At 43.2% G+C, this 27,097-nt stretch overlaps 1 protein-coding gene across 3 annotated transcripts in view; it reads left to right on the top strand.

Moving 5' to 3' along the window:
- Positions 1-23,508, top strand: part of AGO1 (argonaute RISC component 1) — a 35,752-nt gene extending 12,244 nt beyond the window's left edge. The window contains exons 9-19 of one of the 3 annotated variants that reach the window (XM_065893926.1): positions 2,276-2,395; positions 2,766-2,888; positions 3,024-3,157; positions 6,282-6,466; positions 11,969-12,128; positions 12,314-12,404; positions 13,500-13,694; positions 15,875-16,009; positions 16,623-16,724; positions 17,053-17,252; positions 17,491-23,508. In XM_065893926.1, the coding sequence (XP_065749998.1) occupies positions 2,276-2,395; positions 2,766-2,888; positions 3,024-3,157; positions 6,282-6,466; positions 11,969-12,128; positions 12,314-12,404; positions 13,500-13,694; positions 15,875-16,009; positions 16,623-16,724; positions 17,053-17,252; positions 17,491-17,599 (1,554 nt within the window). In that variant the 3' untranslated portion in view covers positions 17,600-23,508. Of the gene's footprint in view, positions 1-2,275; positions 2,451-2,765; positions 2,889-3,023; positions 3,158-6,281; positions 6,467-11,968; positions 12,129-12,313; positions 12,405-13,499; positions 13,695-15,874; positions 16,010-16,622; positions 16,725-17,052; positions 17,253-17,490 lie in introns of all 3 variants that reach the window. The other 2 variants (XM_065893932.1, XM_065893935.1) reach the window with 2 other exon arrangements.
- Positions 23,509-27,097: the final 3,589 nt, after the last annotated feature.

The raw sequence follows: 27,097 nt of genomic DNA on the forward strand, positions 1-27,097 counted from the left end.
AAGGGTGGAGCGGGTTGGAGATTCACTTTAGTTATTGTGGTCAGGGAAGGCTTCTTTTTTTTTTTTTCTTTTTGGCCACACTGACAGCATGTGGAACTTCCCCAACCAGGGATCAAACCTGTGCGAGTGCGGAATCTTAACCACTGGACCACCAGGGAAGATTTCTTTTAGGAGACATTTGAGTTGAGTCCCAAATTATGAGATAGAACCAACCTTTTACAACCTGAAGGAAGAGCCTTCCAGGCAAGAGTTTAATAGTGAGTACAAAGGCTCTAAAGCAGCAGAGAGCTTGGATCTTCTTAGAGAGACAGAAGGCTTAGTGCCTGGTATGTAGTGTATGAGGGGAGAAGTAGTAGGAGATGATTTTGGAGAGAGGTACAGGGTCAAATCACATAGGCTATTGTAGGTGATAGTTTTTTTTAGAATTGCTTTATTGAGAAATAATTCACATTCCATAAAACTCACCCTCTTAAAATGTACAATTCAGTGGGTTTTAGTTAATTCACAGAGTTGCGCAACCATTACCGTTGTCTGATTCTAAAACATTTTCATCGCCCTCAGAAGAAAGCCCATACCCATTAATAGTCACTTACCATTCCTTCTGCCCTCCTCACCAGCCCCTACTAACCACTGATCTACTTCTGTCTCTGTGGATTTGCCTATTCTAGACATTTCATATAAATGGAATTATATAATATATGGCCTTTTTTTAAGTGGCCTATTTCACTTAACGTAATGTCTTCAGGGTTCATCTGTATTGTAGCATATGTCAGAATTCCCTTCCTTTTTAAGGCTGAATAATATTTCGATATATGTATATACTGCATTTTGTTTGTCTGTTCATTCATTGATGGACACTTGGGTTGCATTCACCTTCTAGCTATTATGAATAATGCTGCTATGAATATAGGCGTACAAATATTTGTTCTAGTCCCTGCTTTCATTTCTTTTGAGTACATACCCAGAAATGGAATTACTGGATCATATGGTAATTCTGTGTTTAATTTTTTGAGGAATCACCATACTGTTTTCCACAGCAGCTGTACCATTTTACATTCCCACCAGCAATGCACAAGGGGTCCAATTTGTCTACATCCCTGCTTTAGTCTTTTTTCCAGTGTTGATTCTGTAGTTGAAATTGTCCGTAAAGAGTTCTACAACTTTAAGTTACCTTCAAGAGAGCAACCTCACAAATTTTAACAATTCTGGATTTTCATTAAGGGAATTGACTAATTCTTTGAGGTACAGAGTCTAAGGGCAGGTGACCTTGTCCTGGTTTTCCCTACCATTGTTCAGCATGAACTCTGGAAGTTAGGCAGAGAAGCAGTACTTGGTGTATTGGCCCTATGGGAACAAGTTTTACATTTCATTTCATCTAAATCCTCACAACAGCTTCAGGAGACAGCTAATGCTTTTTCCAGTGGCTAAAATTAAAGAAGCAGAGTCTTAGAGTGGTTAAGAGTCCTACCCAAGGTAGCATCTTCTAGAATTGGCAAAGCTAGACTTCAAACTCAAGTGTTCTTGAGTTCTCTCTACTTTGCCAAAAGGCTTCCTGTTCACTGCTTCCTGAATATAGTATATTGGGCAATGGAAGTCTTATATATCACTAGAAAGTCTTTTCTGATCTCCATTGTGTTCTCTTGGGCCCAATACAGAGAACCATGTGGCAGGATGTTCCTCACACCAACAGAGCACACTGTCAGTCAACAGACAGTGATTTCTATAGTCCAAGGGCTCAGTGATCATCTGTAGGCTCGGGCTCAAGAGTTGAGTCACTGCTAGTTCTCCTGGTGTGTTGCAGTGTGGAACGACTGACTGCCTGCTACCATTGGAGAGCTGTCTGCTACCTAGGCATCCAGTTTGTGTGTATTGAGTTTTTTTAGTATTAAGAAGAGCTCTAGACTGGGTCCTTTGGTAAATAATAATTTATGCTACAACTTACTGAGTGTTTACAGTGTTCAGAACTGTACTTGGTTCTTTAAGTGCTTTATTTAATTTAGTCTCCAGACAGTCCTAGGAGATTGTTACTGTTCTCCCTATTTAATATATGAGCCCTGAGCCCAGATCTGCCTCTGGATCCTAAGCTCTTAATCACGAAGTGGCTGTATTACCTTTTGTATTGCACGTGGATATTTTCTAACTTACCTGTCTATGAACAAGGGATTTTCTAGTCCATTTCCCAGGACTGACAGCCACGTCCTCTTCCCTTACTATGGGGCTCCGGGTGTAAGGTGAACTATACTCAGGCCAGCGGTACGTATTCTTGTTTCCTTAGGTCTGTAACATTGTGGCTGGGCAGCGCTGCATTAAGAAGCTGACTGACAACCAGACTTCAACCATGATAAAGGCTACAGCTAGATCTGCCCCAGACAGACAAGAGGAGATCAGCCGCCTGGTCAGTGAGGATGCAGAGAAACGTATGCTTGGTTGCTCAGTCATGGGAGTCCCTGGTAGCACAGATGCCTTTCTGCCCTGGCAGCACCCTTAGGAAAACAAAAGTCTGGATTTGTTACCTGGGACTCCATAGGACTGCTCTTGCTTCTTGACCCTGTAGCTACTTTGTTTCCTATCTCTTTTTCTCTCCTGTATTACTTCCCTATGTTATCCATTCCCACTTACCTCATCTTCCCCTTCCCCCAACCCCCTTTTTAGGGCTATTTCTTGCCAGCCTCAGCTGTTCTTCAGGGCTTTCTGCTTGGGACCCGGAAGGTGAGCAGTATTGCCAAGCTACTGCTCTCCTGAGATCCCCTTCTTTTGTCTTACAGATGAAGAATGCCAGCTACAACCTAGATCCCTACATCCAGGAATTTGGGATCAAGGTGAAGGATGACATGACGGAGGTGACGGGGCGAGTGCTGCCGGCGCCCATCTTGCAGTACGGCGGCCGGGTGAGCAGGGTCAGGGCCAGACAACATCTCTGGGACATGTGGGGGGAGGTTGGGTTGTATAGCCCGTGGCTTTTGCTCCCCTACGCACCTGGCTCTACTGAGGCTCACCTGGACGCCCCCTTTGCCTATCCCCAGAACCGGGCCATTGCGACACCCAATCAAGGTGTCTGGGACATGCGGGGGAAACAGTTCTACAATGGAATTGAGATCAAAGTCTGGGCCATTGCCTGCTTCGCACCCCAAAAACAGTGTCGAGAAGAGGTGCTCAAGTAAGGAGGTTGGGTGTATGGATGGAAGGGTGGGAAGGACCCTAGAGCTGCCTAACTTCCTCTACTCCCAGGGGGCCACGATTTGATCTGTAGTCTGTTCCTTCTGAGTCTTGACTCTCCCCACCTGTGCTGTCTGGCTCACACTTCTGCCTGCTTCTTTTCTGTCCATCTGTGGTCAGGAGTCTTGATAAGGAGCCATATCTGTGTCAGAGATGATGATTTCAGGACATGAATCTCCTAAGGGAGACCTGAATTATTGTTATAATCATTAACATGGGTGGTAAACAGTAGTAGTGATGACTATAATGTTTGTGCCAACATTGTACCTAATTTTATGTTCTCTTATTTCATCTTCACAGTGAGTAGGTGGTGGTATTTCCATTTTCAGGAGACTGAGGCTCAAAGAGGTTAAGTAACTTGTACAAGGTTTGCATATCAAGAAAGTGTCAGATTGGAATCAAATCAGTTCTGAGGTTTCAAAGCTTATATTCCTAATTGGAAATAAAAGTTCAGCTGGTACTCTGAGCTGTCCTTTCCTGTGCACAGAATTTGTTCAGTTGGGTCCAAGTGACCTGAATTAGGTGAACATGAATTGTAAGGGCCTCTGAGCCACCTGTGGCTGAGTGGCTGGGAGTAGATGATAGCAATGAAGAAAGTGATATAGCCAAATGGTTTAAAGGAACAGTTTAGGGGAGTAATGGTCTTGAATGAGTGAATAAGTAAGTGAAGAAGTCACCAAACCTTCCCCTGCAGTCTTCTTTTGTTTTGAACAGCTTTATTGAGATATTTTTCAAATACCACAAAATTTACCCATTTAAAGTGTACAGTGTTCCTGCAGTCTTTTGAAGTGGTAGCTTTTTTTTTTCCTCTGGATCTGGAGTAAGGTCAGTGCACTCTGGGGCTGAGAAAGAATCAGTGGAGCTGACCACTTTGGGCAGTGATGAGAATTAGTAGAGATGTGTGCCCTGGTGGGTTCAGCTGGCCTTGGGATTTTCATAAGAATTAGTTACAGCAGCCCCTGATGAATATGGAGACTCTGGCCCTCCTTCTCCCCTCACAGATATATAACTACTTCCACACAATTATAGTTTCTCTCAAATGTGTTCCTCTTGTCTCCTTTCCTGGGTTCTTGGGATTTTAGCCCCATTTAAGCCAGGCTGCTCTTAGCCTTGGCTAGGCTTTGGAGGGCTGGTCCTTAACCAATATTAGAAAGGCTCTCAGCGCTGTGCCTTTGTGTCACATTGTTGGTAGCTCCACTCTTGGTGTGTTTCTCTCTCATTCCCGTGTCCTTGCCCTGTCCCACTCTTTTGAGAAGCAGTTTGTTGTTTTGGATATTTTGGGGTACAGAAACTGATAAACCTAGAATCTCAGAGTTGGAAGGAGTCAGTTCATCAGACAGCCCCTTCTTGCAATGATGCCTAGATTGAGGGAGTAAAAATGCGACTTGTACACCTGGGTCAGGGTACCCAGTTGCATGTATGGTTCTGGGCTAAAGATTAAGATTTGAGAGTTTTCGGCTGTGGCAGTGGATGAGATTGTCCAGGGAGAATGTGCATAGTGAACAGAGGCTGAAAATAGAACCCAGAGAAACTAGAAAGGAAATAGAACAAAGTTACTACATGTGTATGAGGGAATGGGATCCAAAGCACAGGAAAAGCCATCCTTTCCACTGAGACAAAAGGGGAAGAGATGAGGTGGAGAAATTGGTAATTGGGGAGGTATAAGGGAGTCCTAGGGTCAACCCTCAGAATTTTCTTCTGGCTAAAGAAGCCGTTACCTCAGCTGTATCACTTTTAGGACAGGATTTTAAGACTTTCTCCATCCTAGAGTTCTCTAAACACTTTGTGGCCATAATATCCCAAGTGTGATCTGGTAATAGAAGATAGGGAAAACCACTTTCCTTGAAGTAGAGACCCACTTATTGATGGAATCTGGTAACACCTTGGCTTTTTAAATAGCTATACTGTAGTTGTATACAAAGCAGAGAAATGGAAGAAACACTGTTAGGTTGTCCATCAGAGCCCTGGCTCTTATTTACATGAAATAATTGGTTATATTTTTTACTCTAATGTTTATTTGAAAGAATTTTTAAAATTAGAATAATATAGAAAACATCCATGTGTCCATCATCCAGAGTATTGTCATATTTATTTTATCCTTTTTAAAAAGTAAATAAAATATTAAAGATAAATTTGACATTCCTTTATTTTCTCCATTCTAGTCCCGTTCCTCCTTTCTGATGCAGTCACTGTCATGAATTATTACAACCTTCCTACCCAATTTATGTATTTTATATACCTATATGTATATAAGTATTTAAAATTTTATACAACAGTGTTGTACTATATTAATCTTACAGGTTTTTTTTCTTTTCAACTAATAAGTAAAAAATTTATTTCCTCACTGTGTAGGCTTTTAAATCCATCTTATTGATATTTATATGCTATATAATAACATGCCCTAAACGATTGCTTTTATTCTCTATTTGTACATTGTTGCTTTTAATCTAAATGCAGGACTTTCACAATTGAATTTCCTGCTGCTCCTTTCAGTCTGTCATTATATTTATGTAGCTCGATTTTTTTTTTTAATCTGTTGCATGTGAACCCTCTCTTCCAGCTTTGTCTTCCTTTCCTAGGGTAAAGCTCTAAAGCCAAAAGAAAGAAGCTTGTTTAATTATTTGCTCTCAGGCTTCAAAGAACCAGTAGGGGAGGAGGGAGCTCATTTTTTTCTGAGCATCTCCTGTGCTCTGATCACTGTTGGAACCTTATTTATTTTAATTTGAGCCAAGAGGCCTTCCTCTTGGGCATCTTCCTATTGCTGTAGACTTGAAACGTAGGAACCAGCTGCTTGAATGGGACAACATGGGGGACTTTGAGAATTCCCACAGATCCCTTCTCTGGGCTCCCTCAGCTCTCTGCTCATACCATTGAACACTTGGCAAGCTCTGTCTTGTCCTATCCAACTGTAAATGTGCTTTTTACACTGGATGTGATGATGTCTCATTCATCTTATAATCTGTCAGTGCCTGTCATAGTGCTAGGCACCTAACATGGAGGCATTTGGTTAGAGGTATTAAAGTGGGACTTACCTGCCTCCTGTCATGACCATACTTGTGCTGCAGGAACTTCACAGACCAGCTGCGGAAGATTTCCAAGGATGCAGGGATGCCCATCCAGGGCCAGCCTTGCTTCTGCAAATATGCGCAGGGGGCAGACAGCGTGGAGCCCATGTTCCGGCATCTCAAGAACACCTACTCAGGGCTGCAGCTCATTATCGTCATCCTGCCAGGGAAGACGCCAGTGTATGGTACAGTTCTGTTGGGACAGTGATTACGGTGATAGGACTCCTCTCAGGGTAGCTCCCTGGAAGATCCTAGGGACGACTCAGTGTGGATTCTTGGCTTTAGCCAGAGCTGTTCCTTAGTGTCAGTGCTCTTCTTAGAGGAGAAATATTAGACTATATGAGCCAGTTAGTCATCTCTGGTCCTGTTTACCTGCTCACAGTCCTTCCCAGTAACATTTACTGGGGTCCTCTGTGTGCTGGTGTGTGTGCCAGGCTAAGCTGAGCTGGATACAGAGATGGGTCAGTCCAGATTCCTATTCTCAGGAGTGCATTGTCTGTCAAGACATAGGGCAGCACACCCAAGCAGAATTTGTGGTGGTTCTGTTGGTGTTCCACTGCTGGGAATGATGGAGACTTTTTGAGAAGCTTTCCCTCTCTTTTCCTCTCTTTTAAGAATGAGAATGACTATATACATCTCTGACTCAGTGCTCTTCTCTTACTTTTTTTCCTTCTCCACGTCTCCTCTTCAAAGGAAGAGGTGTCTCTCCTTTTATCTTACTCAACCCACGTGTGCTCTTGTTTCTATTCCTTCCTTTTACCTTTGGGACCCTTGAACCCTCAAACATCTTTAGATTCCCCACCCTAGAGCACATTACTACAGTCATGCCATCTCCTTTAGCTTTTTTCTTCCTATTTTTTTGTTTTTCTTCATCAACGTTTTTAAATGAGCTGTCTACATTTTCTACCCCCACTTCCTCACCAGCCACTTACTCCTTAGCCTTTTTCATTTATTTTACCTCTGCCATTCTCCTAAACCTCCTCTGCAGAGGGTCACCAATGACCTTTCTCCTCTTGACTTCTTGATATTTTCTCCTGTCTCTCCTTAATTGTTTTTGTCATTACCAGGAATGCCTGGCATTTTCCAGATTTCTGTATTCTGCCCTCTCTGCCTTTTCATTCTAGTGAAATTCTCATCCATTTCAGTTGTTTCAGTCACCAGCTATTGTTACTGTATGTTATATTGTATTATTAAAATCTTGATTCCACCCTTGACCTCTCTGCAGTTCCGATCTCTCCCTTTGACCTATCTCCTTTCCACAAGAGTTTATTGATCACCTACTGTGTGTGAAAAGAAATACCGCTAGATCCTGAATACATTGGTATGTGCTCTCGGCTCTTACAAAGTGTTTTGGTGAACCATTTCTTTACTAGCTTGTCTCCTCTGTCTACCAGTAAGCCCTTCTCTTTACTTTTCTCTTATGTGTTGGCATCACAGTTGCTTCTGGGTACCATCATCCAGACTTTGGGGACAATCTGTCTTCTCTTTGCCTTACCTCTAATGCTCTTTTTTACAGTATTAAGGTGTATTCCCTGCTCTCCACCCACTCTTCTCAATTTAGTTCTAACATTTCTTCTTAAATCTTTCTTGTATAGGTTACTGGATGAGACTTTTTGTGATTGTACTCTCAAAAAAAACCCCCAAACCTTCATTAGCCCCCATTCACAAAATAAAAGTTTTTTAGGGCCCTGATCTTAGTTTAACCTTTTCAGCTTCAGGTACTGTTCCCTTTGCCACACATACCAGAAAGATGACTTGTTCTGGAATTAGATAGAACTGGATTTTAATCCTGGCTATGCCAGATTACTGTCTTAGGCAAATTATCTAACCTTTCTCAGCCTCATTAATTAATTATATAAAGTGCAGCATCTAACAGTGCCTGTGACATAGTAGATGCTCTAAATGCTCATTCCTTGTCTCTGCTGTCTAGTCTCTGGTTTTGCTTACATCATTTGCCTTTGCCTAGAATATTTAAGTACTCTTTTTATCCTCCACCTTGCCCTTAAAATTCTGTATCCTTCAAGTCCTAGTTTAAATGTACTTATTCCTGGAAGCTTTCTCTTGTCATCCTACCTACAGGATTAACTCGTCTCTTTTTGGATTCCTCTAGAAATTGTATCAGGCTGCTGATCAGTTACGGTCTTGCTTGATATTGTTTTGAGCATGGAGTGGATCTGATTCTGCTCTGAAATCTTCTTCCCTCTGCACATATATACCCAAGGTAGAGCCTTCCGCTCACATGATACTCAATACTTATGGAAGTTGGTTCACCTCAAGTCCATGTCTCTCTTGGGCCATAAATTGGTGTCCCTTGTGATTGATAAAGTGGAGTGTCTTTTTATGTTTCTATTGGCTGTTTCACTAGCCTCTTTTGAGAAGTGCCTGCTCAAGTCTTTTCCTTTTTTCATTGGCTTCACTACCTTGTTCTTATTGATTTATCGGATGCTTTTTAGGAGAACTGCCTTGAGTAATTATCCATGGATCTGGTTTCCTCCATAAAGGGAGAATCCAGTGTTTTCGGCCTGCGTGTGGAGTATAGTGTGGCATGCTTGGAGAAGTCAGTGCTTACTCAGAAAATTTTCCCTTCCCTGGACTCAGTCATGTTATACCTCTCTCCAGTCTCATACCTTGATTAGGACCTTGGGTTTCTTCCACTTACATGCTGTTCTTTGATTATATTGAATACCACTTAGGTAATGGGGGCATTGCCTAGGAGTTAAGCCTGCAGATAAGAGGAACAGTCAGATTCTTCTAAAGATCCTTCATCCTCCTTCCTGGTAGGCCAAGTGATGGTCAAAGCAAGGTCCACATGCATTGTGATTGCCCTGAGAGTGTAAAAGGATAGTGTCACATTTGTCCAGTTCTAATCTGCTACCATACCTCACCCTGTTCTTAGTATTTTTAACTCCTTCCTCTCCACTAAACTTTTAGGTACAATTTTTTTAATGTAAACTTTTTATTGAAGTACAGTATACATATAGAGATCTTTTGTGTTCAGTCAATTGATTCTCACAAAATGTCTTAGCAAGGTAACCAGTACCTAGTTCTGATAGTAGAACATTACCACAATCCCAGGCTACCACTCACTACAACTCCCCATCAGTGTTAACCACTATTATTTTGGCTTCTAACACCATAGATTAGTTTTGACTGTCTTTGAACTTTATATAAATGGAGTCATATACCATGTACCTTTTTTTGTGTCTGGCTTCTTCCACTCAACATTATGTTTGTAAGATTTATCCGTGTTTGTTTAGTTGTAGTTTGCTACAGTTTTTCCATTATATGATAATAACACAATTTACATGTATTTATACATTCTACTGTTAATGGACATATTTGGGTTGGTTCCAGTTTTTACTATTATAAATAATGCTTCATTTAACATTCTTGTACATGTCCTTTGAACATATATGCCCATTTCTATTGGGTGTGTAACTAGGAGGGATTTTAAGTGTACAAATGTATACTTCCAACAGCAGCAAAGGAGAGTTGTAGTTATTTATATCCTTACCAAACTTGGTATTGTCGCTTTCATTTTAGCCGTTCTTATGGGTCTTTAGTTATACTGCATTTTGCTTTTAATTTGAATCCTCCGGTGATTGATAAAGTTGAGTATCTTTTTATATTTCTATTGGCTGTTTCACGAGCCTCTTTTGAGAAGTTCCTGCTCAAGTCTTTTCTTTTTGTTGCTGGCTTCACTACCTTTCTCTTATTGACTTATAGATGTTCTTTATAATTCCTTTATTTAAATTTATATGTATTATACATATCTGTGGCTTGCCTTTTTACTTTCTTAATGGGTTCTTTTGTTGAACAGAAATTTAAAATTTTAATGTAGTCCTATTTGTCAATATTTTTCCTTTATGCCTAGTACTTTCTGAGTCCTGTTTAGGAAATCCCAAGGTCATGAAGATACTAGTCTGTGTTTTCTTTTTTTTTTTTTTTTTTTTTTGCAGTGCGCGGGCCTCTCACTGTCGTGGCCTCCCCCGTTGCGGAGCACAGGCTCCGGACGCGCAGGCCCAGCGGCCATGGCTCACGGGCCCAGCCGCTCCGCGGCACGTGGGATCCTCCCGGACCGGGGCACGAACCCGTGTCCCCTGCATCGGCAGGCGGCCTCCCAACCACTGCGCCACCAGGGAAGCCCTGTGTTTTCTTTTAAATGTTTTTTTTTTTAACCTTTCACGTTTAGAACTAGCCTGTGTTTGCCAGAAACTGTTGCTTTCTCTGTCCCTTGGCAGTGGTTCCTCTTTTGGTGCAAAGCCTAGAATCTCAGCCTCCTGCCCACACCTAGAATCAGCACATGTACCCAGGGCAAAAGCAGCTGCAGCAGATGGCTCACCTCTGTGAGATTCTCTCCCTCTCTGCAGTGTTAACCCTTCCAGTTCTTGTTGTCTTAGCACTTCTCTACTGCCTACAAAAAGATGATTTCTATATTTTATTTGGCTTTTCTGAATGTTATGTGCAGAGACACTGGTTTGCCTCTAACTTTATCTCTTAGAAGTAGAAATGATCCCTTTAGCTTTTTAAACATTCTCAAATCTCTCCCATTGAAAACATATCATACCGTTCATTGATCCTACATCTCCTCCTTGGTACCTTGTATTACCAAAAACAGTTTTTGCCTCTATACATTAATTTTTGCCTCACTATCACAAAATTCTGGTCCTCATTTTACCAATCTCTTAGCAGCATTTGACTTAATTGAACACTTACTCCTTCTTGAAACACTCTTTCTTCCCTGGCATTCATGATATAATACTGTCTTGATCTTTCTCTTGGTTCTCTGAATTTTTGTCCTTTGCAGGCTCATCTTCTTCCTGTTCTGCAAGTATTGTGAGTTCAGAGATACAGGTCTAAGCCCTCTTCTCCTTTCATTCTGTTCTCTTCCTTGGTGATCTCAAGATCATGTTTTCAATTACTGCCTGTACCTAAATATCTCATAAATTTACATCTCCATTTCAGACTACTCCTGAACTTCCAACTACTATACTCAGTTGCGTGATGGATATCCTCACTGGGATGACCAAAAAACACTTCAAACTCAAAATGTCTCAAAAAGAACTTATGAGCTATCTGTTCTATTATAAAAATCTAGAAACTCAGAGGTTATCCATAAAAATTATTTTCCCTTACGTATATAGTCTCTTGAATCTGTTTCTTTCCATTTGACATCTGCCTTCTTAAGCTACCCTCATTTCCCTAGATTGGTCTAATGACCACATTCTTCCTCTCACACTATGGTTCCTTTTTATTCTCCTTTGTAGTTACTTTGGCCTTTCAGTTTCTCAAATGTATGTTGCTTTCTCCTATCAGCATACATTTTTGCACGCTCTTCCCTCTGCCTGGAATCCTCTTCCCATATTCCCTCTCCCTTCTAAGTTCTCTTCTACCTTTAGATTTCAGTTCACTCATTACTTACTCAAGAATCCTTTCCTGACTAGGTTATTACCCCCACGTTATATGCTCTCACAGCTCCATGGAGTTTTCTGTTGTAGCATTTATCATTGTTATACTTTTCATGATTTTTAAAATTAGTCACTGGATAGTAAGCACTATAAGAGTAGGGACCCTGTGTGTTTCTGGTCATCATTGTGTTCCCTAGCACCTCATATACTTCGTGGCATCTAGGAGGCATTCAGTAAATATTTGTTGAATGCACTAATCAGTTCTCTCCCTGCTCATAGCTGAAGTGAAACGTGTTGGAGATACACTCTTGGGAATGGCTACACAGTGTGTGCAAGTGAAGAATGTGGTCAAGACCTCGCCTCAGACTCTGTCCAACCTTTGCCTGAAGATCAATGTCAAACTTGGTGGCATTAACAACATCCTAGTTCCACACCAACGGTATGAACTCTATTGCCCACTTGCCCTTGTCAAGTAAGGTGCCATACTGGTGATTGATGAAAAGATAGGACCCTGTCCAGGCCAAGTGAATCACATACAAGGGAGAGCGGACCAAAGTGGGTGCTGGATGGTGCCAGGAAGAGAAGACCCAACTCCTCACCATTTGTTTTCTCTTCCTTGTTTAGCTCTGCTGTCTTTCAACAACCAGTGATATTCCTGGGAGCAGATGTTACACACCCCCCAGCAGGGGATGGGAAAAAACCTTCTATCACAGCAGTGAGTGTTACTTTCCAACTTCCTCATAAGGTTCTTCTCTTAGCTCTGGGCCCCCAAGACTACACATGATTTCCTTCCCTTAGCTCTGCTGCTTGACCCTTCACAAGATCTTTTTATTTCAGCTGATCATCCCCATTAACCACTCCCTTGGTTTCTTAATAAAACTAACTCTGCATGGCATTTTCTTTTCGGAGAGAGAGCAGTGAGAGTGTAGGCTGTGGCCAGAGACTTGGCCCTGTCTCCATCACTTTTGTTCTGTGTTCGAGTTTCCCTCTCTCTCTCTCTGCCCACTTTTGGAATACGAACATATCTCTTCTCTGAAATCCCTTTTAAGGGAGTTACTTAGTTGCTGCGATTGTCCTTTAGTCTTCCCCATCCCTACCCCTGATCCACCTAGTAGATTAGATAGCTCTCCAATCCCTCTCCTGACATCTTTGCTCCCTGTCTCATAGGGGCTTCTGAATTGGCTAAAGGGACCAGGCCTTCTTTCCCACTTCTCTTTCTTCAACCCTCAAGTTTCTCTAGGCAGACTGGGCCTACCTCAGTAAATGTGGGGAACCCTATACTATGCTTATCTTTAATTTCCTTGTGGCCATCCATCCTAGTAGGCTTTGGCTATTGTCCCCTTAGAAAATGATGTTATTCCCACCACCCACAAGAACACTCTTCACTGTGGTTCCTAGCGTAGATTAGCACTTGAATTGAAAAAAAAAGATAAACTTGTTTTTGAATGAGGTCACTCTTTGAGCTAGTAGTGCCAAACCTTCACATGCCCCTCTGCAAGGAGTAGGGAAATCAAACTTACCAAGTACCTACTGTGTGTTAGGCCCTGTACAAGATGACTTATATGTGCTACAACAGCACTGCAAGTAGGTGGTATTCTTATCTCCATTTCAGAGGAGGAACAAGAAGATCACGTGGATTAAGTAACTTCCACATGTGTGGTAGAACAGATTGAACCAGGGCTTATTGAATCCAAAAAACCTCATTCAGTTGCATAGTTGTTTTGTTAAGTGGCCTTTCCCCAAACCCAGAACCTAACAGTGTTGGGAGGGTGGAGGTTCTGGGAGCTGATCCTGCCTCTTTGGTTATCAGGTGGTAGGCAGTATGGATGCCCACCCCAGCCGTTACTGTGCTACTGTGCGGGTGCAGCGACCTCGGCAGGAGATCATTGAAGACTTGTCCTACATGGTACGTGAGCTGCTCATCCAGTTCTACAAGTCCACCCGCTTCAAGCCTACCCGCATCATCTTCTACCGAGATGGGGTTCCTGAAGGCCAGCTCCCCCAGGTAGGGCCCACAATAGGTCAAGAAAACCTCACATTGAGGCCGGGGGGCCTGATGGTAGCAGAGAGTACTGCTGTCTTTTCTGAGCTATTGACACTGGGAGGTGCTACTACTTAGGGAGGTTTGCTAAATGGAGTAGTCTTGGAAGCAGAGATCACAATTGAGAGATGGCGTGTACAATCACTGATAGACCTTTCTTCTTGTAATAAAAGACCCTCAGTGCCTATTTACTAGTTGGTCCATGTTGAAGACTGATTCTTTAGATCAGTGGTTCTCAAACTTTAGCATCCATCAAAATCTTTTGGAGAGCTTATTAAAGTAGTTTGCAGAGCTCTACCCTTAGAATTTCTGCTTCAGTGAATCTAGGATGGGGCCCTAAAATTTGTAGTTCTGACAGGTTCTTAGGTGATGCTGCTGGTCTGGAGACCACACTTTGAGAATCACTGCTATTGACCTTCACGATGTTCCTCCTATTCTTTCTCCCTGCTAAGCCTTCGTATTCTGTTGTTTAGATTAGTGTACTGAACTGGTTTCCTTGACTACCATTTAATACATAGTAATATAACTACCATTTATTGGGTACCTCTTATGTGCCGTAAACTGAGCTAAGCACTTTGTATGTATTCTATTTAATGCTTACAATAACCCTATGAAATAATTATTATTCCACTTGATAGATGATGAAACTGAGGCTTGAAAATGTTAAATGATTTCTTCAGTGTCATCCAGGCTAATAAGTGGTAGAGCTGGGATTCAAACAAATTGGTTAGATTCCAAAGTTCATGCTCTTAACCATTATGCTCAATTTCCTCCAAGTCATACAGTGTTTCCTAAAATGCCAGATGCATTTATCATAACATGTCTGTGTTTAGAGATGTCTAGTGACCTCACATAGCCTGGGGTTAAAATTCAAACTGCTTAATAAGCAAAGCAGTCAGCAGTTATTAAGCCACTATTAGGTTTTTTGTGTTTTTACTTAATTATTTGTTTTAGTCTTCACAACAGTTTTGTGAGGCTGATCTTATTAGTAACTTTAGTCAGTGTGGAGAAAATGAGACTTAAAGGGGTTAAGTAACTTGCTCAAGATAATAAAATTAGATAAAGCTTGGGTTTAAACCTAGTTCTAATTGATTCTAAATTGTATTTACTTCTGCCATACAGTTTTTACTCCCTATACCTGACATCCAAGGCCACAAGGCAACTACTGACTATGGTTTTTCACCTGTGGCTTCTTGAGCTAGTCCATTTTTGTATAATACTGCTTTTTTTCAGGACTGAATTTATCTAGTCCCTCTACACCCATTTCTGAACTATGTGTCTAGTCTTCTATGGTGGTCCCAATCCTGTCTGCTCTTAGAGCTCATGGGTAACTTCCATTTTCCTTCTGATCCTAAATTCAGCCTTACTTTGGGCATTGTGATTTCTCTCTGAACCTTGGTTCTGTGTCTTGATGTTAGGTCTAATTATACATAGGAACCAGGTGAGTGCTCTCTGCTGATACTAAGCCTCCCGGCTAGGCTTTATAGGAACATGTCAGGTGAACTGTCTACAGGCATACCTCGTTTTATTGCACTTCGCTTTATTGTGCTTCGCAGATACTGCATTTTTTACAAATTGAAGGTTTGTGGCAACCCTGCGTCCAGCAAGTCTGTCGGCACCAGCATTTGCTAAAACTTCATGGCTCTGTGTCACATTTTGATAATTCTTGCAATATTTCAAACTTTTTCATTATTATTATATTTGTTATGGTGACCTGTGATCAGTGATCTTTGATGTTACTGCTATGACTCACTGGCTCAGGTGATAGTTAGCAATTTTTAGCCATAAAGTATTTTTTAATTGAGGTATATACTTTTTTTTTTTTTAGACATACTGCTACTGCACACTTAATAGACTATAGCATAGTGTAAGCATAACTTTTATATGCACTGGGAAACCAAAAAATTCATGTGACTTACTTTATTGTAGTGATCTGGAACTGAACCCACAATATCTCCGAGGTATGCCTGTATAAGGCTGATTTTGGTAGGAAGAGCTTATCATCTCTAATGGTTGGGTGTCAGCTTATAAAGAGAGGCTGAACAAAAAGCCGTATTACAAGTGGCAACCCCTTAGTTCAGAAAGCTGCGTGAACTCAAGAGGAGCTGTATGTCTCTTTGTCTCCCTCCTCACCCTGTGCCTAGATCCTCCACTATGAGCTGCTGGCCATTCGTGATGCCTGCATCAAACTGGAAAAGGACTACCAGCCCGGGATCACTTATATTGTGGTGCAGAAACGCCATCACACCCGCCTTTTTTGTGCTGACAAGAATGAGCGAGTGAGTGAGGGATTGAGGAAGCCACCCATACCCTTATCTTGTCTCCCTTCTCTTAATATGGAGGAAGCCCTTGAAATAAAATCTGGGGTTTTAGTCCTTGGCCTGTCCATCTTCCCTGGTCCCTTTCTTCCCCTTAGCTCTTGTGGTCCTTCCTCTGCTGCTTCCTTCCCTTTGTTTCCCCCTTCTCCCCTCCTTCCCTTATACTTCATCTCCCTCCTCCTAGCTCCCTGGCCTATAGACCCCATATATAGACCAGCTCCCAGAGAAGGGAAAGGGAACTTCCATTTATTGAACTTCTCCTATGTGCCAGACACTGTACAAGGCGTCTTCCTCACAGCAGCCCTGTGAGGTAGGTACTGTTATTATCTCCAGTTTAGCCTCAGAAAGGTTAAATGACTTGCTAAGATCACACAGCTAATAAAGGGTGAAAGCAGCACTTAAACACAGGTCTGTGTGACTTTAGAAGCCTATTATTTCAATTCCCAGTACCCTCTGGGAATAGCAGCTTCTACTTTACTCTTGGGATTCTGATGGAATCAGATTAGAATTGAGTTGGGGCCCTAGTTAGGGTCATGCAGGTCTTGGGATCTCGGTTGTCTTTGTCTCTATACAGATTGGGAAGAGTGGTAACATCCCAGCTGGGACCACTGTGGACACCAACATCACCCACCCATTTGAGTTTGACTTCTATCTGTGCAGCCACGCAGGCATCCAGGTAGCTGGGCTATGTCCTGGGGTTTCCAATGGGTCAAAGATTAGTTGATTATTCCCACTGCCTCTAGAATATATCATTCCTCACTGAGTGGCATTCAAATCAGGATTATTCTCTTAATAAGCCCTTCGTGCACTTGAACATGAGTGCACTTTGAACGTCTTAGGCAGGTTGCCCATAAGATGAGTGCTTTATGACATAGGTGGCTTTGTGTCTGCCTTTTCATGGGTGGGTCTTCCAACCCAGCCATACTCTTAATAGTGAGCCTGTTCCTTATCATCAACCATCCCCTCTGCCCAACCTGGGGCCCCTCACCTTCCTATCTTCCCAGGGCACCAGCCGACCATCCCATTACTATGTCCTTTGGGATGACAACCGTTTCACAGCGGATGAGCTCCAGATCTTGACGTACCAGCTGTGCCACACTTATGTACGATGCACACGCTCCGTCTCAATTCCAGCACCTGCCTACTATGCCCGCTTGGTGGCTTTCCGGGCACGATACCACCTAGTGGACAAGGAGCATGACAGGTGAGGCCTGGGATCAGGCTGGCTTCCTTTTTGCTTCAGCCTCTGGTACCAGACCCTCTCAATTTTCCTTGGGTAGTAGGAAATGAGTATTGTCCGATTTGATGTCCTTGGGCTCGTCAGCCAAAATCTGGGTTGGGGTTTTCTCTTAAATTGTTATGGGAATTGGCATCCTAGGGGTGGGGGAAGGAATTAGCAACTCAGTTCACCAGGAAGGACTTCTTTCATTTTTCCTTTTCAGTGGAGAGGGGAGCCACATATCGGGGCAGAGCAATGGGCGGGACCCCCAGGCCCTGGCCAAAGCCGTGCAGGTTCACCAGGATACTCTGCGCACCATGTACTTCGCTTGAAGGCAGAACGCTGTTACCTCACTGGATAGAAGAAAGCTTTCCAAGCCCCAAGAGCTGTGCCGCCCAAATCCAGAGGAAGCAGGGAGGGAGGTGGGGCAGGGAGGAATGCAGAAGGCCTTGTTTCCTCTACAGAGGGGGCGAAAGGGTGGGGAACAGGGCCAGTAAGCCAGACCACCAGCCAGAAATCTCTGATATTCACCTCATGCCCTCCACCCCTCACCCCATCTTGTCACATCTGGCCCTGACTCCACTGGACCAAGAGAGGCAGCCCCGGTGCCCACCATACACACAGATGTCGCATGTGACTCACAGTGCTAAAGACTCATGCCTGACAGCTTGGTAAGGTCGGCCCTGCAGCCCTGCAGTCAAAAGCTGGTAGGTTTGGGTTTGATACTTTAGATGGGAAAGTGAGGGGCTTGAAAAGTGGGTGGGAGGAGGGAAGGATTTTTTAGGAGCCTTAATCAGAAAAGGTCTAGATTTGTTTAAGAAGAAAAACGAAACCAGATGCAGATCAATATTTTAGGATACTAGATGTTTTAATGGGTTGAGAATCCAGCTTGTAGGAAGATTTTTAATGCTAATGGTTTGGTTGCCCCTCCCCCAGCTGCCACTCCTCTTTCCCTTATTCCTCTTTCTCCACCTTTTCTACCCCACCTTACACCTTCTCCCTGACAGACATCCAGCCCCTAGTAAGACTTAAGGCACTATGGCACTTAGCTCTGAAGTGACACGACCCTGTCTTCCTTCCGCCTGCTGGTGGGTAACCAGTGCCTTCCCTGTAACGGTAATGCTGCAGAACTGCAACCTTTTGTACCTATTTTTGGGGGGGTGGGGGCGGGGTGGGGGTGGGAGAGGAGGTAGGTGGGGATGAAATACCCCTAACCCAACAAGCCTCCAGCCAGAGCGCCAGCTATTTTGCATTTGAAGGAGTTGACTTCCATATTCATTGAGCTTTTAAAAAGATCGCCACCTCAAGATGGTTAAAATCCATTGACATTTGCACTTTCAGACATGACAAGTCTCTCGGAGCTGCTGAGGTGACTGGCCTCTGGCCTTTCCACTTACGTCTCCTTTCTTCCCGTCCCCGCTTCCTCCCCACCTGCCTGGGTCTGGAGTTACTTTCATAGCATTTCTCACTCTTGGCTTCTTTTTTTTTCCCTGATGGTCAAGTCTGTTTATGTTTCAATATTTTTTAACTGGGGTGTCTTTTAACAAACGATCCTTAGGTCTAAAATAAGAAAAAAAAAAAAGCAAAAACTAAATGTTATTTTTATACCATAACTTGAGTCTATTGCCAAAATCTGGAAACCCTCCCATGCCCAATGAGTTTACATCCCAGAAACATTGAGCCGTCAGAAGGAACTATGTACCTGACTTGTTCTTTGGCCTGGCTCTGTAGGGGGTGGTTATCTCCCCAAGGTGGGGCTCAGTCTCCACCTTTCCTCTGTGCAGATAATATCTTTCTCTTGCTGCAGGCACCCCTTCTGCACTGCCCTGCACTCTTTTCTGCAAGTGCATCTTCCCTTCCTCTGGACTGTCCTCTGACACTTTGGCTTATCCCAGATTTCAGTGTGTCCTGTGGATAGGCTGGGGAATTTTGCTGCTCCCTTTTGCTTCTGTTTACACAAATGAATTTTTCCTGATTTCCCACTAGGGCATGTGAGTGGGTGGCATAGGCTTTTTAAAAAATTTTTTCCTGTCTTCCTGGGTAGAGATGGGGTTTGGCTGTGTTGCAGAACTGGAAAAGTAGGGGGTTCTAGCTTGGGGCCTGTTGGCCTTGAAGCAAGGCTTCCTCATTTCTTGACTGTTCATTTTTTCCTGTCCCACTGCTTGGGATGAGGAGTTGCAGCTTCAGTGTGGAAATTCCTCTTTTTGAGGAGCCTGGGCTTGGGCTTGCCCCAATCTGGTGATGAAGCCATGACACTTTAGACCTAGCTCAGGCTTGGAGGCCAGCCAGAGGAAGGCCGGTCTGAATATGGGCGTATGAAGTTAGAGCTACCATTTCCCCTCCCCAGCAGCCTTTGTACAGACCCAGATTTGCTATGCAAAACAGTCTATCCCAGGTTCTGTTCTGGTTGGCTACTTTGTTCAGCAACTTCACAAAACGTAGCACAAACATTGATTATGGAGAAGGCATCAGGACTGTTGAGTAACTCTTCCTTTACTTCTTTCCTGCTGGCTACAGTGTGGGGTGCCCCATGGGCACAGCCCAGCTGAAGAACAGAATGGAGGGCTCTGGGAGGAGGCAGCTCACTGGAGAGCCTACATTCCTTACACAAGTGCCTAAAGAGAGTGATGCCAACACTCCATCTGCCCTGTCCATCGCCTTCATATACTGTCTATTTTGTGTTCAGTCACCCTTTGGGGAGGAGAGTTCTCTTGGGACAGTGGGCTCTGAGTGTTCTCTTCTTGGGTATGTTTTGGGGCTGGGATCAGGGCAGTATTCCTGGAGGGTCCAGTCATTCACCAGCATTTTGCAAATGTCCATTTGAGAGCTGGTGGCAGCCACCTACTCTCCACAGCAAGTTTGTGTTCTCCCCTTTTTCTCTCTTTGCCTCACTCTCTCCAGTTGGGTTTTGAGCTGAGGCTTGAAATGCATTTTTTAGCCCTTTGGCATTGTACATGCCATTTAAGAAATAAAAGCAAAAGAAACAGCTTGGGCAGTGGCAAGAATATGACATCTTGCTGTGATTTTCTCTATTTCGTTTTATCTTTGAAACTTGAAAAACACCCTTGACCTTGAGGATTACTCTTGTTTGAAAGGTGGTGCATGCAGATTGAGAAGTGGTGTTGGCAACAAGCTTTGGCTTTCTTTGATTTTGTTCAAGTGGTGCTTCTTACTTAGGCTCTGAAGAAGCTCTGGGGAGACCCCAGCCTCATCCTCTTAGAGAAGTCTCCTGCTCCCTTTGTTCCACTCTTTTACCTTCCTTTTCCTCTTCTCTCTTTCCCTGGCCTCCTTTTATTTTATTTTCTGTTCACTCAGCTTGCTTGCTGGCCTCCCTGCCTGTCTGCCTTTGTGATGATGAATTCTCTGCATGGCTAAAATGATCGCACTGTTCGCTGGCAAGGTCAGGCTTAGCTCCTCGGCTGCAGAAGACCAAGAATCTTCTTCCCAAGCCCAGTGATGTCCTCACTGGGCTGGACTGCCCCCAAACTTACGTGAGGGCATAGCAGAAGGCCTGCCCAACTGGCATGAAATCAGGAGGGCTTCTGGCAACTTCCACACCTGTCCACTCTTTGGAGTTGGTTTCTCTCATTGCTTTTTCTAGATCTGGTTTCATTTCTCTCTACCTGGGACCTCCCTTTTCTGAGGATGTCCTAGGGTTGACCTACTTGGTTATCCAGCGTTGAAGGGTTAGGGGATAGACATGGGGGAAGAAGAGCGGGATGAGAAGAGAATGGAGAGAATTTGGCTAAAATCTGGGAAAGGAGAGCACTGCTCATTGATCACTTTTCCAGTCCAGCCTAACTCACTGGGGCTGAGGTGCTACTGCTGGCCGCTGGGGATAAGCCTAAGGCTGTTGTTGTGGGAAACTTAGGCTTAGATTAATGCTGAAGAAGGTACCTCACAGTGTGAAACCTCCCTAAGAAGCTCCCACCTACTCAGTAGCTCCACTGCAGCCTCCTTTTTGGCTCAGCAATGATGTTCTTGGATAGTTTTCTTGTCCAGAATTCTGTAAATGAGGCCAGCAAGATGGGCAGCCAGGGGGACACTGTGACTTCTTAGCTGGCCCATAGGGTATCTGCAAGGCTGGTGGGACAGTGTTTTAGACCTGGCATCATGTGTAACAAAGAAGGATGAAAGTTCCTTCCCCTTCAGGGTAGAGAGACATCTCTTAACTAAAATGCAGTTTTGGAAATTACATGGGGGGAAGTTATTTTTATTTATATTTGCTGGGCGTAGACCAATCCAGGATGGTAGCTGGGATGCCTTCCTTCTTAAAGTCTGATCATGGCAGGGTTATGCAGGGCACTCTTTCCTCTTTGGCCTTCTAAGCAGACTGGGGAGAAGGGATTCTCTGGTTTTCTCTTTTTGCCCATTTATTAGGACTTGCCTTCTCCCTGGACAGGGAGAGAGGCTAGGTTGGTGCTCTCCCCTTACTCTACTCCTACTGACTTAGAACCTCTGGCTGCTGTTTGGGAGCCCAAGAAAGGTAGTGGAGGTTATGGGCTCAAAACAAAAGAAAACAAAGCAAAAAAACAATAAGGTGGGGAAGGCAGATTTCCTTCTTTAAAAAGGAAAATAGGAAACCCTCCAAGGATTGTGCAAGTAAAGACAATATGTCGAATGCACTGACCCCCCTGGTGTAGTAGCAATAAGGAAAAATGAAATGACTTTCCTGTGCACACAGTCCAACCTGATTGGTGTGTGATGTTGCACTTAGCAGCCATCTGGTGGGCATGTGTGTCTACTCTGGGTTTCACTTTAGTTTCTAAACTTTTTATCCCTCTCAAGTCCAGCATGGTTGGGGAAATGTCCCTGGAGCCCCACAGCTGTGTACTTGTTTGCATTTGTTTCCCTTTGAGACTTGTGTTTGTGTCCTGCTTTGAGCTGTACCTTGTCCAGTCCATTGTAAAATTATCCCAGCAGCTGTAATGTACAGTTTCTTCTGAAGCAAGCAACAGCAGCAGCACAATTCTGTGTTTTATAAAGACAACAGTGGCTTCTATTTCTAAAGTGCGGACTCTCTCTCTTTTTTTTTCCTTAGCAAAGCAAACTGTTGGGATTAATTATAATCTCTGATAGATTTTACGTTAGAATAACAGATTGTTAGAAGAGCAGAACCATCACTTTCTAAAGGAGTAAAGTGGGTAAAACAAATTCCAGAGTGTTGAAACTGCAGATTGTATGTAATCACAGGTCCTCCATTTATTCTTCATTCAACAAACATGCAAAGCACTGTGTCTAGAAGTATTATGAGGGGAGTAAGCAGGCACAATTCAAAAATGAGGAAAACAGTGTTTCTCTCTTTAAGGAGTTTAAAAAGTTTGGTGGTGGATATCAGTAGCCAGATGGTTCTCTGGTACCATTTAGAGAGATTATGAGGACTGGAACAAGGCTCTAGTGCTGTATCAATGAAGATAGAAAGGAAAGCGCAAATTGGAGAGACACTTGGGGAGATAGAATTAATAGGACTCCATGGATGATGGAACAGGAAGAGAGGAGTAGAGGCTAATAATGTTCACTCTTCTTGAGCAAGTGAGTATATTGGGACATTCCTCTAGCCAAGACTGGGGGGAAAGGGAGACTATAGAAGGAAGGTGGTACATTTTGTGAAGAAAGACAATTAGCCTTGTTTAGACTGAGTTTTGAGGTTCCCATGGGGTAACAAGGTTAAGGTTTCCAGTAAACATTTATGTTTTGGTGCTCAGGGAAGACTGCAAAACTGTAGTTATAGATATGGAATTCATAATCATATAGATGGTAGGTAAAACCATAGGAATGAACAAGATGGCTTAGAGAAAGAGTAGAGCAAGAGAAACCTAGTGTACGAATGTAGGAAACAAGAGATGAGGAGAGGAAGTAGAACCTAAGATGACAGATCACACATAGATACCTTGTATGTTTTTGACTGCTTTAATGAGATGGGAGAATAGTCAAGAGTGGAATAGGATTTAAGAAAGACAAGATTAACAACATGAAAACTGCTGCAGTGAAGGGGGAGGGTTATTTTTTTCTACTTAGTTTGCTGTCTTCCACACCATCTTCTCTGGGATCTCGTAAGTATATGGTCATTCTCCAGTATTTTTTGAAAATGAGCATTGGAAAACCTAACTTAAACCAGGCCAAGACTGGGACTTCCAGGTTGTTCACCACAACCACCAGCACCATTTCCACCTCCAGCTTCCTCCTATCCTCAGGAGATGCTTGTAAAAGAATAAAATAAACAAACCTAATTTTGCTCCTAACTAGTGTCATAGGTGGTGTTCCAGTGCACTCAGTAGCACTTAGCAACTTGCTCTATTTACTCTCATGACTTGTTTTCCCCAGAGCCTGTGAACTTCTAGGAGCAGAAGCTACATTCTATTCATTTTCATCATCTCAGGGCCATAGTGTGTATTGTGGGGGTGTGTGTGTGTGTGTGTCAATATTTGTGAGTAGAAATGAGCTAGAAATCTGTGGTTCTTGAGTACAGAGGGGAGAATCAAGAAGTGATACTGAGTCTGCAGGATGGGCTCAGTATTCCTGAATCTTCAGGTAAGCAGAAACAACCAGATTATCATCACCTTTTCTTACTCTCACCCCAGCTTCAAGGTTCTATGATTTTGTGCCTTAAACTGTTGGTGCAGTTGTCAAGCATGTAAGTTCAGCATGCCTCCCTGGTACTCCTAGATTATTGTTATTTCTGTGTATTGGGGGAAGATGGCACAGAGAAGGATTCTGGCACAGGGCCCAGTGAGAAATTTCAGTGGCAGTTAGTATGTACAAGAGTGGGCCTAGCATTTCTCTGGAGGCCAAGTGTTCAAATTGCTAACCTTTGGCTACCCCTGCCAGATTTGCTTGGAAGCAAGCCAGCCAGACCCATGCTCCTTTTCACCAGCAAGGAGTAGTGAGGTTGGTTGGACTTGAAGAGCAAACTGGAACATGGAGGAGATTTTTCCCAGTTGAAACAAGACAAATTTATGACCGTTAATGAAGCAGAAAGTGTTTAGCAGAGCGAATGGGAAGATAATCATTATACCACGTTTTGGTTATAAATTTCATTGCCATAAATGAATGATGTTAAAAAGATTTCAGCATTTGGCTCTTGGTTGCTACTCAAGAGAAAAACATGGTGGGAGCCCAAGGCCTGATTTATCTGGTCCTAGAGCTCAAGGTTTGATTTAAGGCTTGTCCTAGCACCCCTGGATATCCCTTTTCAGGATTGGTTGAGCAGCCTTCCCTCTGCCCTGTCAGTTGGCATCATATACTGTAGCACATTGTTGTCTGTCAAGTGCCTTTAGGGTAGAATGAGGCTGTGTATTTGTTGGGTATCACTTGGCTTAATAGACCCCAGAATCACATGGCAGTTAGGGTTTGGCGGCTAAAGGAAAGGGTTATAGTGCAAAAAGAAGAATATTTTCAAGTTCTGAGCCTGGGCCATCCTCAGACTACTGTCTGTACTGCTTGAATGTAAAGAAGCATCGAATTGGGAAATTAGCTCTCCATTTTTCTTCCTAGTTTTCAAGATATTTATTCCTTTGGCTGTAAGCTAAGGAAGCCTGGCAGGCTTAGAAAGTGCACAGAGCATGACAGAAGCACTCTTTTAAAGCAGCAGTGTTGAGGAGCTGGAAAAGTGGACTTGCTGGAGGTGAGGTGCATTTAGAAGCTCTCCATTTAAGTACCACAACTACCTTCCCAGGATACCGTATCAAGATTTTTTAGGCCACCGTGGCTTACCCTGCAGGAACACACTGTCCTCTTATTCTAGACTGCAGCAGCTTCACCACTGTCCTCTTGGCAGTGTCTTTTTGGGACAAAGAAATTTTGAGGAACTTTTCTGGGGACCTTCCCCACCTTCTGAAGGCAAGGAACTTGCCTTATAAAAGAGGCAGTGGGAGCTCCTAGCCAGGTTTTTGGGTTGTTAATGGAAGTGAACTGGAAAAGGAATAGGGACTTCGGGTACTTTGAAGTACTTGGCTAGGTGTTTTGTACAGTATCCATTATAATTTGGTTGTATCTTCACAGCATTCGTGTGAAGTAGTTTATCAGTTACCTTCAATTGCAATAGCAAAACCCAAGTAAATTGGCTTAAATAAGGAAACTATCACATGACAAGAAGTCCTGATTTCATATGGCTCCAAGGTTGGATAATTCACTGGCTCAATGATAATATCAACATAACAGATTATTGCAATCTTTTTGCTCTGCTATCCTTTGTGTTGTTTTATCCTCATACTAGTTCACCTCAGGATCCCAAGATGGCTGCTATAATTCCAGGAAGGAAATGCTGACAGAACAAAGTCTAGCAGAAGAGGGACTAATTTTTCCCAATGTTTCATTTTAAAGAAAGGGAATCCCTGGAAGCCCCAGCAGATCTGGCTTAATGTCTCATTTGCTAGAAATGGGTCATTTTCCCACTATTCTGTCATTGGCAAAGCAAATGAGATCATCCATCATGAGTGGCTTAGATTAATTACAAGTTATCCTATGAGTCATGTGGATTAGAAAGACAAATCATGTTTGCTAGGTGAGAAGGGATAAAAGGCTCTTGGGTAGGCATCAAGCAGTGTCTGCTCTACCTAGCTACTCTGGGTTTTACAGATGAGGAATGTGATGTTCAGAGAGAGTGACTTTCCAAGAATCACAGATAGTAGCAGAGGGCCTTCAGTGTCAGCTCTGACTGTCCCTAAAGCCAGTATGTTTTATATTGTGTTCTGCTGCAGTACAAAGTAGCTTCCTTTCTGCCGTGTAAAAATTGCTTGTCTCGGAGAAGAGATTTCAAAGTGTCAAGTTGGCTAACTTCAGCGCATGCAAGAGGAAAGGGTTCTATCCAGTTGCTTTCCTCATCCAGTGATGTTTTTCTAGCACAGGAAGCTTGGAATGCAACTTTCAGAGGGCACTGATTTCTTTGCCCCCAAGATTTCTGTACTATTTTACAGTTCTCCCTTCTGAGAGCAACCAGTACCACAAGGGATGAGGGCAGAGTTGCCATTTTTGAAGCCCACTTATTTATTGGTCCATCCACCTGCCCCACAGATATTTATGGGATGCTGCTATGTACGAGGCACAGGCACTGTTCTAGGCACTGGGGCTATGACAGTTAAGATACACAAAGACCCTGCACCATACCCTTAAAAGCAGACTCATTTGGGAATGAGGTTGTCCAAAACTAGGATGTGCATGTTGTCGGGAGAGCCTCATACAGCTTGGCTTTGGGCAGAATCATTCAAACTTTTTTGCCTTCCTACTTCCTGATATTACAATTCGTGAGCCTTTCATAATGGGCTCACAGGTGGGGTCCATGGATAGCAGAGGTAGATGGGAAGGGATCATTGACATTTATTAAATTGGGCTGAATTAGAAGGTCCCAATCCTGTTAAATCCATGTCAACAAAGCCAAGAAGCTTGCAGTCATTTAGGGAACCAGTTGAGGGGGTTGACGGGTGAAAGACTCTATTTACCCCTGTTGAATGCTGCTAAGGACTTGGATTGTGTAGAGTCAAAGATTGAAAATAACTTTTAAGATAGTGTTTCATCTAGTGACATTTGATATTTTGAAATTGGGGAGGGCATTTTCAGTATAAGGGGTAAGGATGGGAAGGAAGAAGTGAGGCAGAATTGGAGTCAGATATGGGTTTGAATCCCATCCATTTATTAAGTGTTTACTATAGGTGCATCTAATAAGTGCTTTAAGATGATAACAATAGTAAATGCCCTCACTAACATTTAGGGAGGATTTTCTCGGTGCTTTATGTACATTCCCTAACTTCACAACAACTGTGAGGAAACTAAAGCCCAGAGGTTCAAGTGACTGATCCAAGTCCCACAGTGACTGGGGGTGGGGGGGGAACTAA

This window comes from Phocoena phocoena, chromosome 1 (genome assembly GCF_963924675.1).
Source record: "Phocoena phocoena chromosome 1, mPhoPho1.1, whole genome shotgun sequence".
Classification (NCBI taxonomy): Eukaryota; Metazoa; Chordata; class Mammalia; order Artiodactyla; family Phocoenidae; genus Phocoena; species Phocoena phocoena.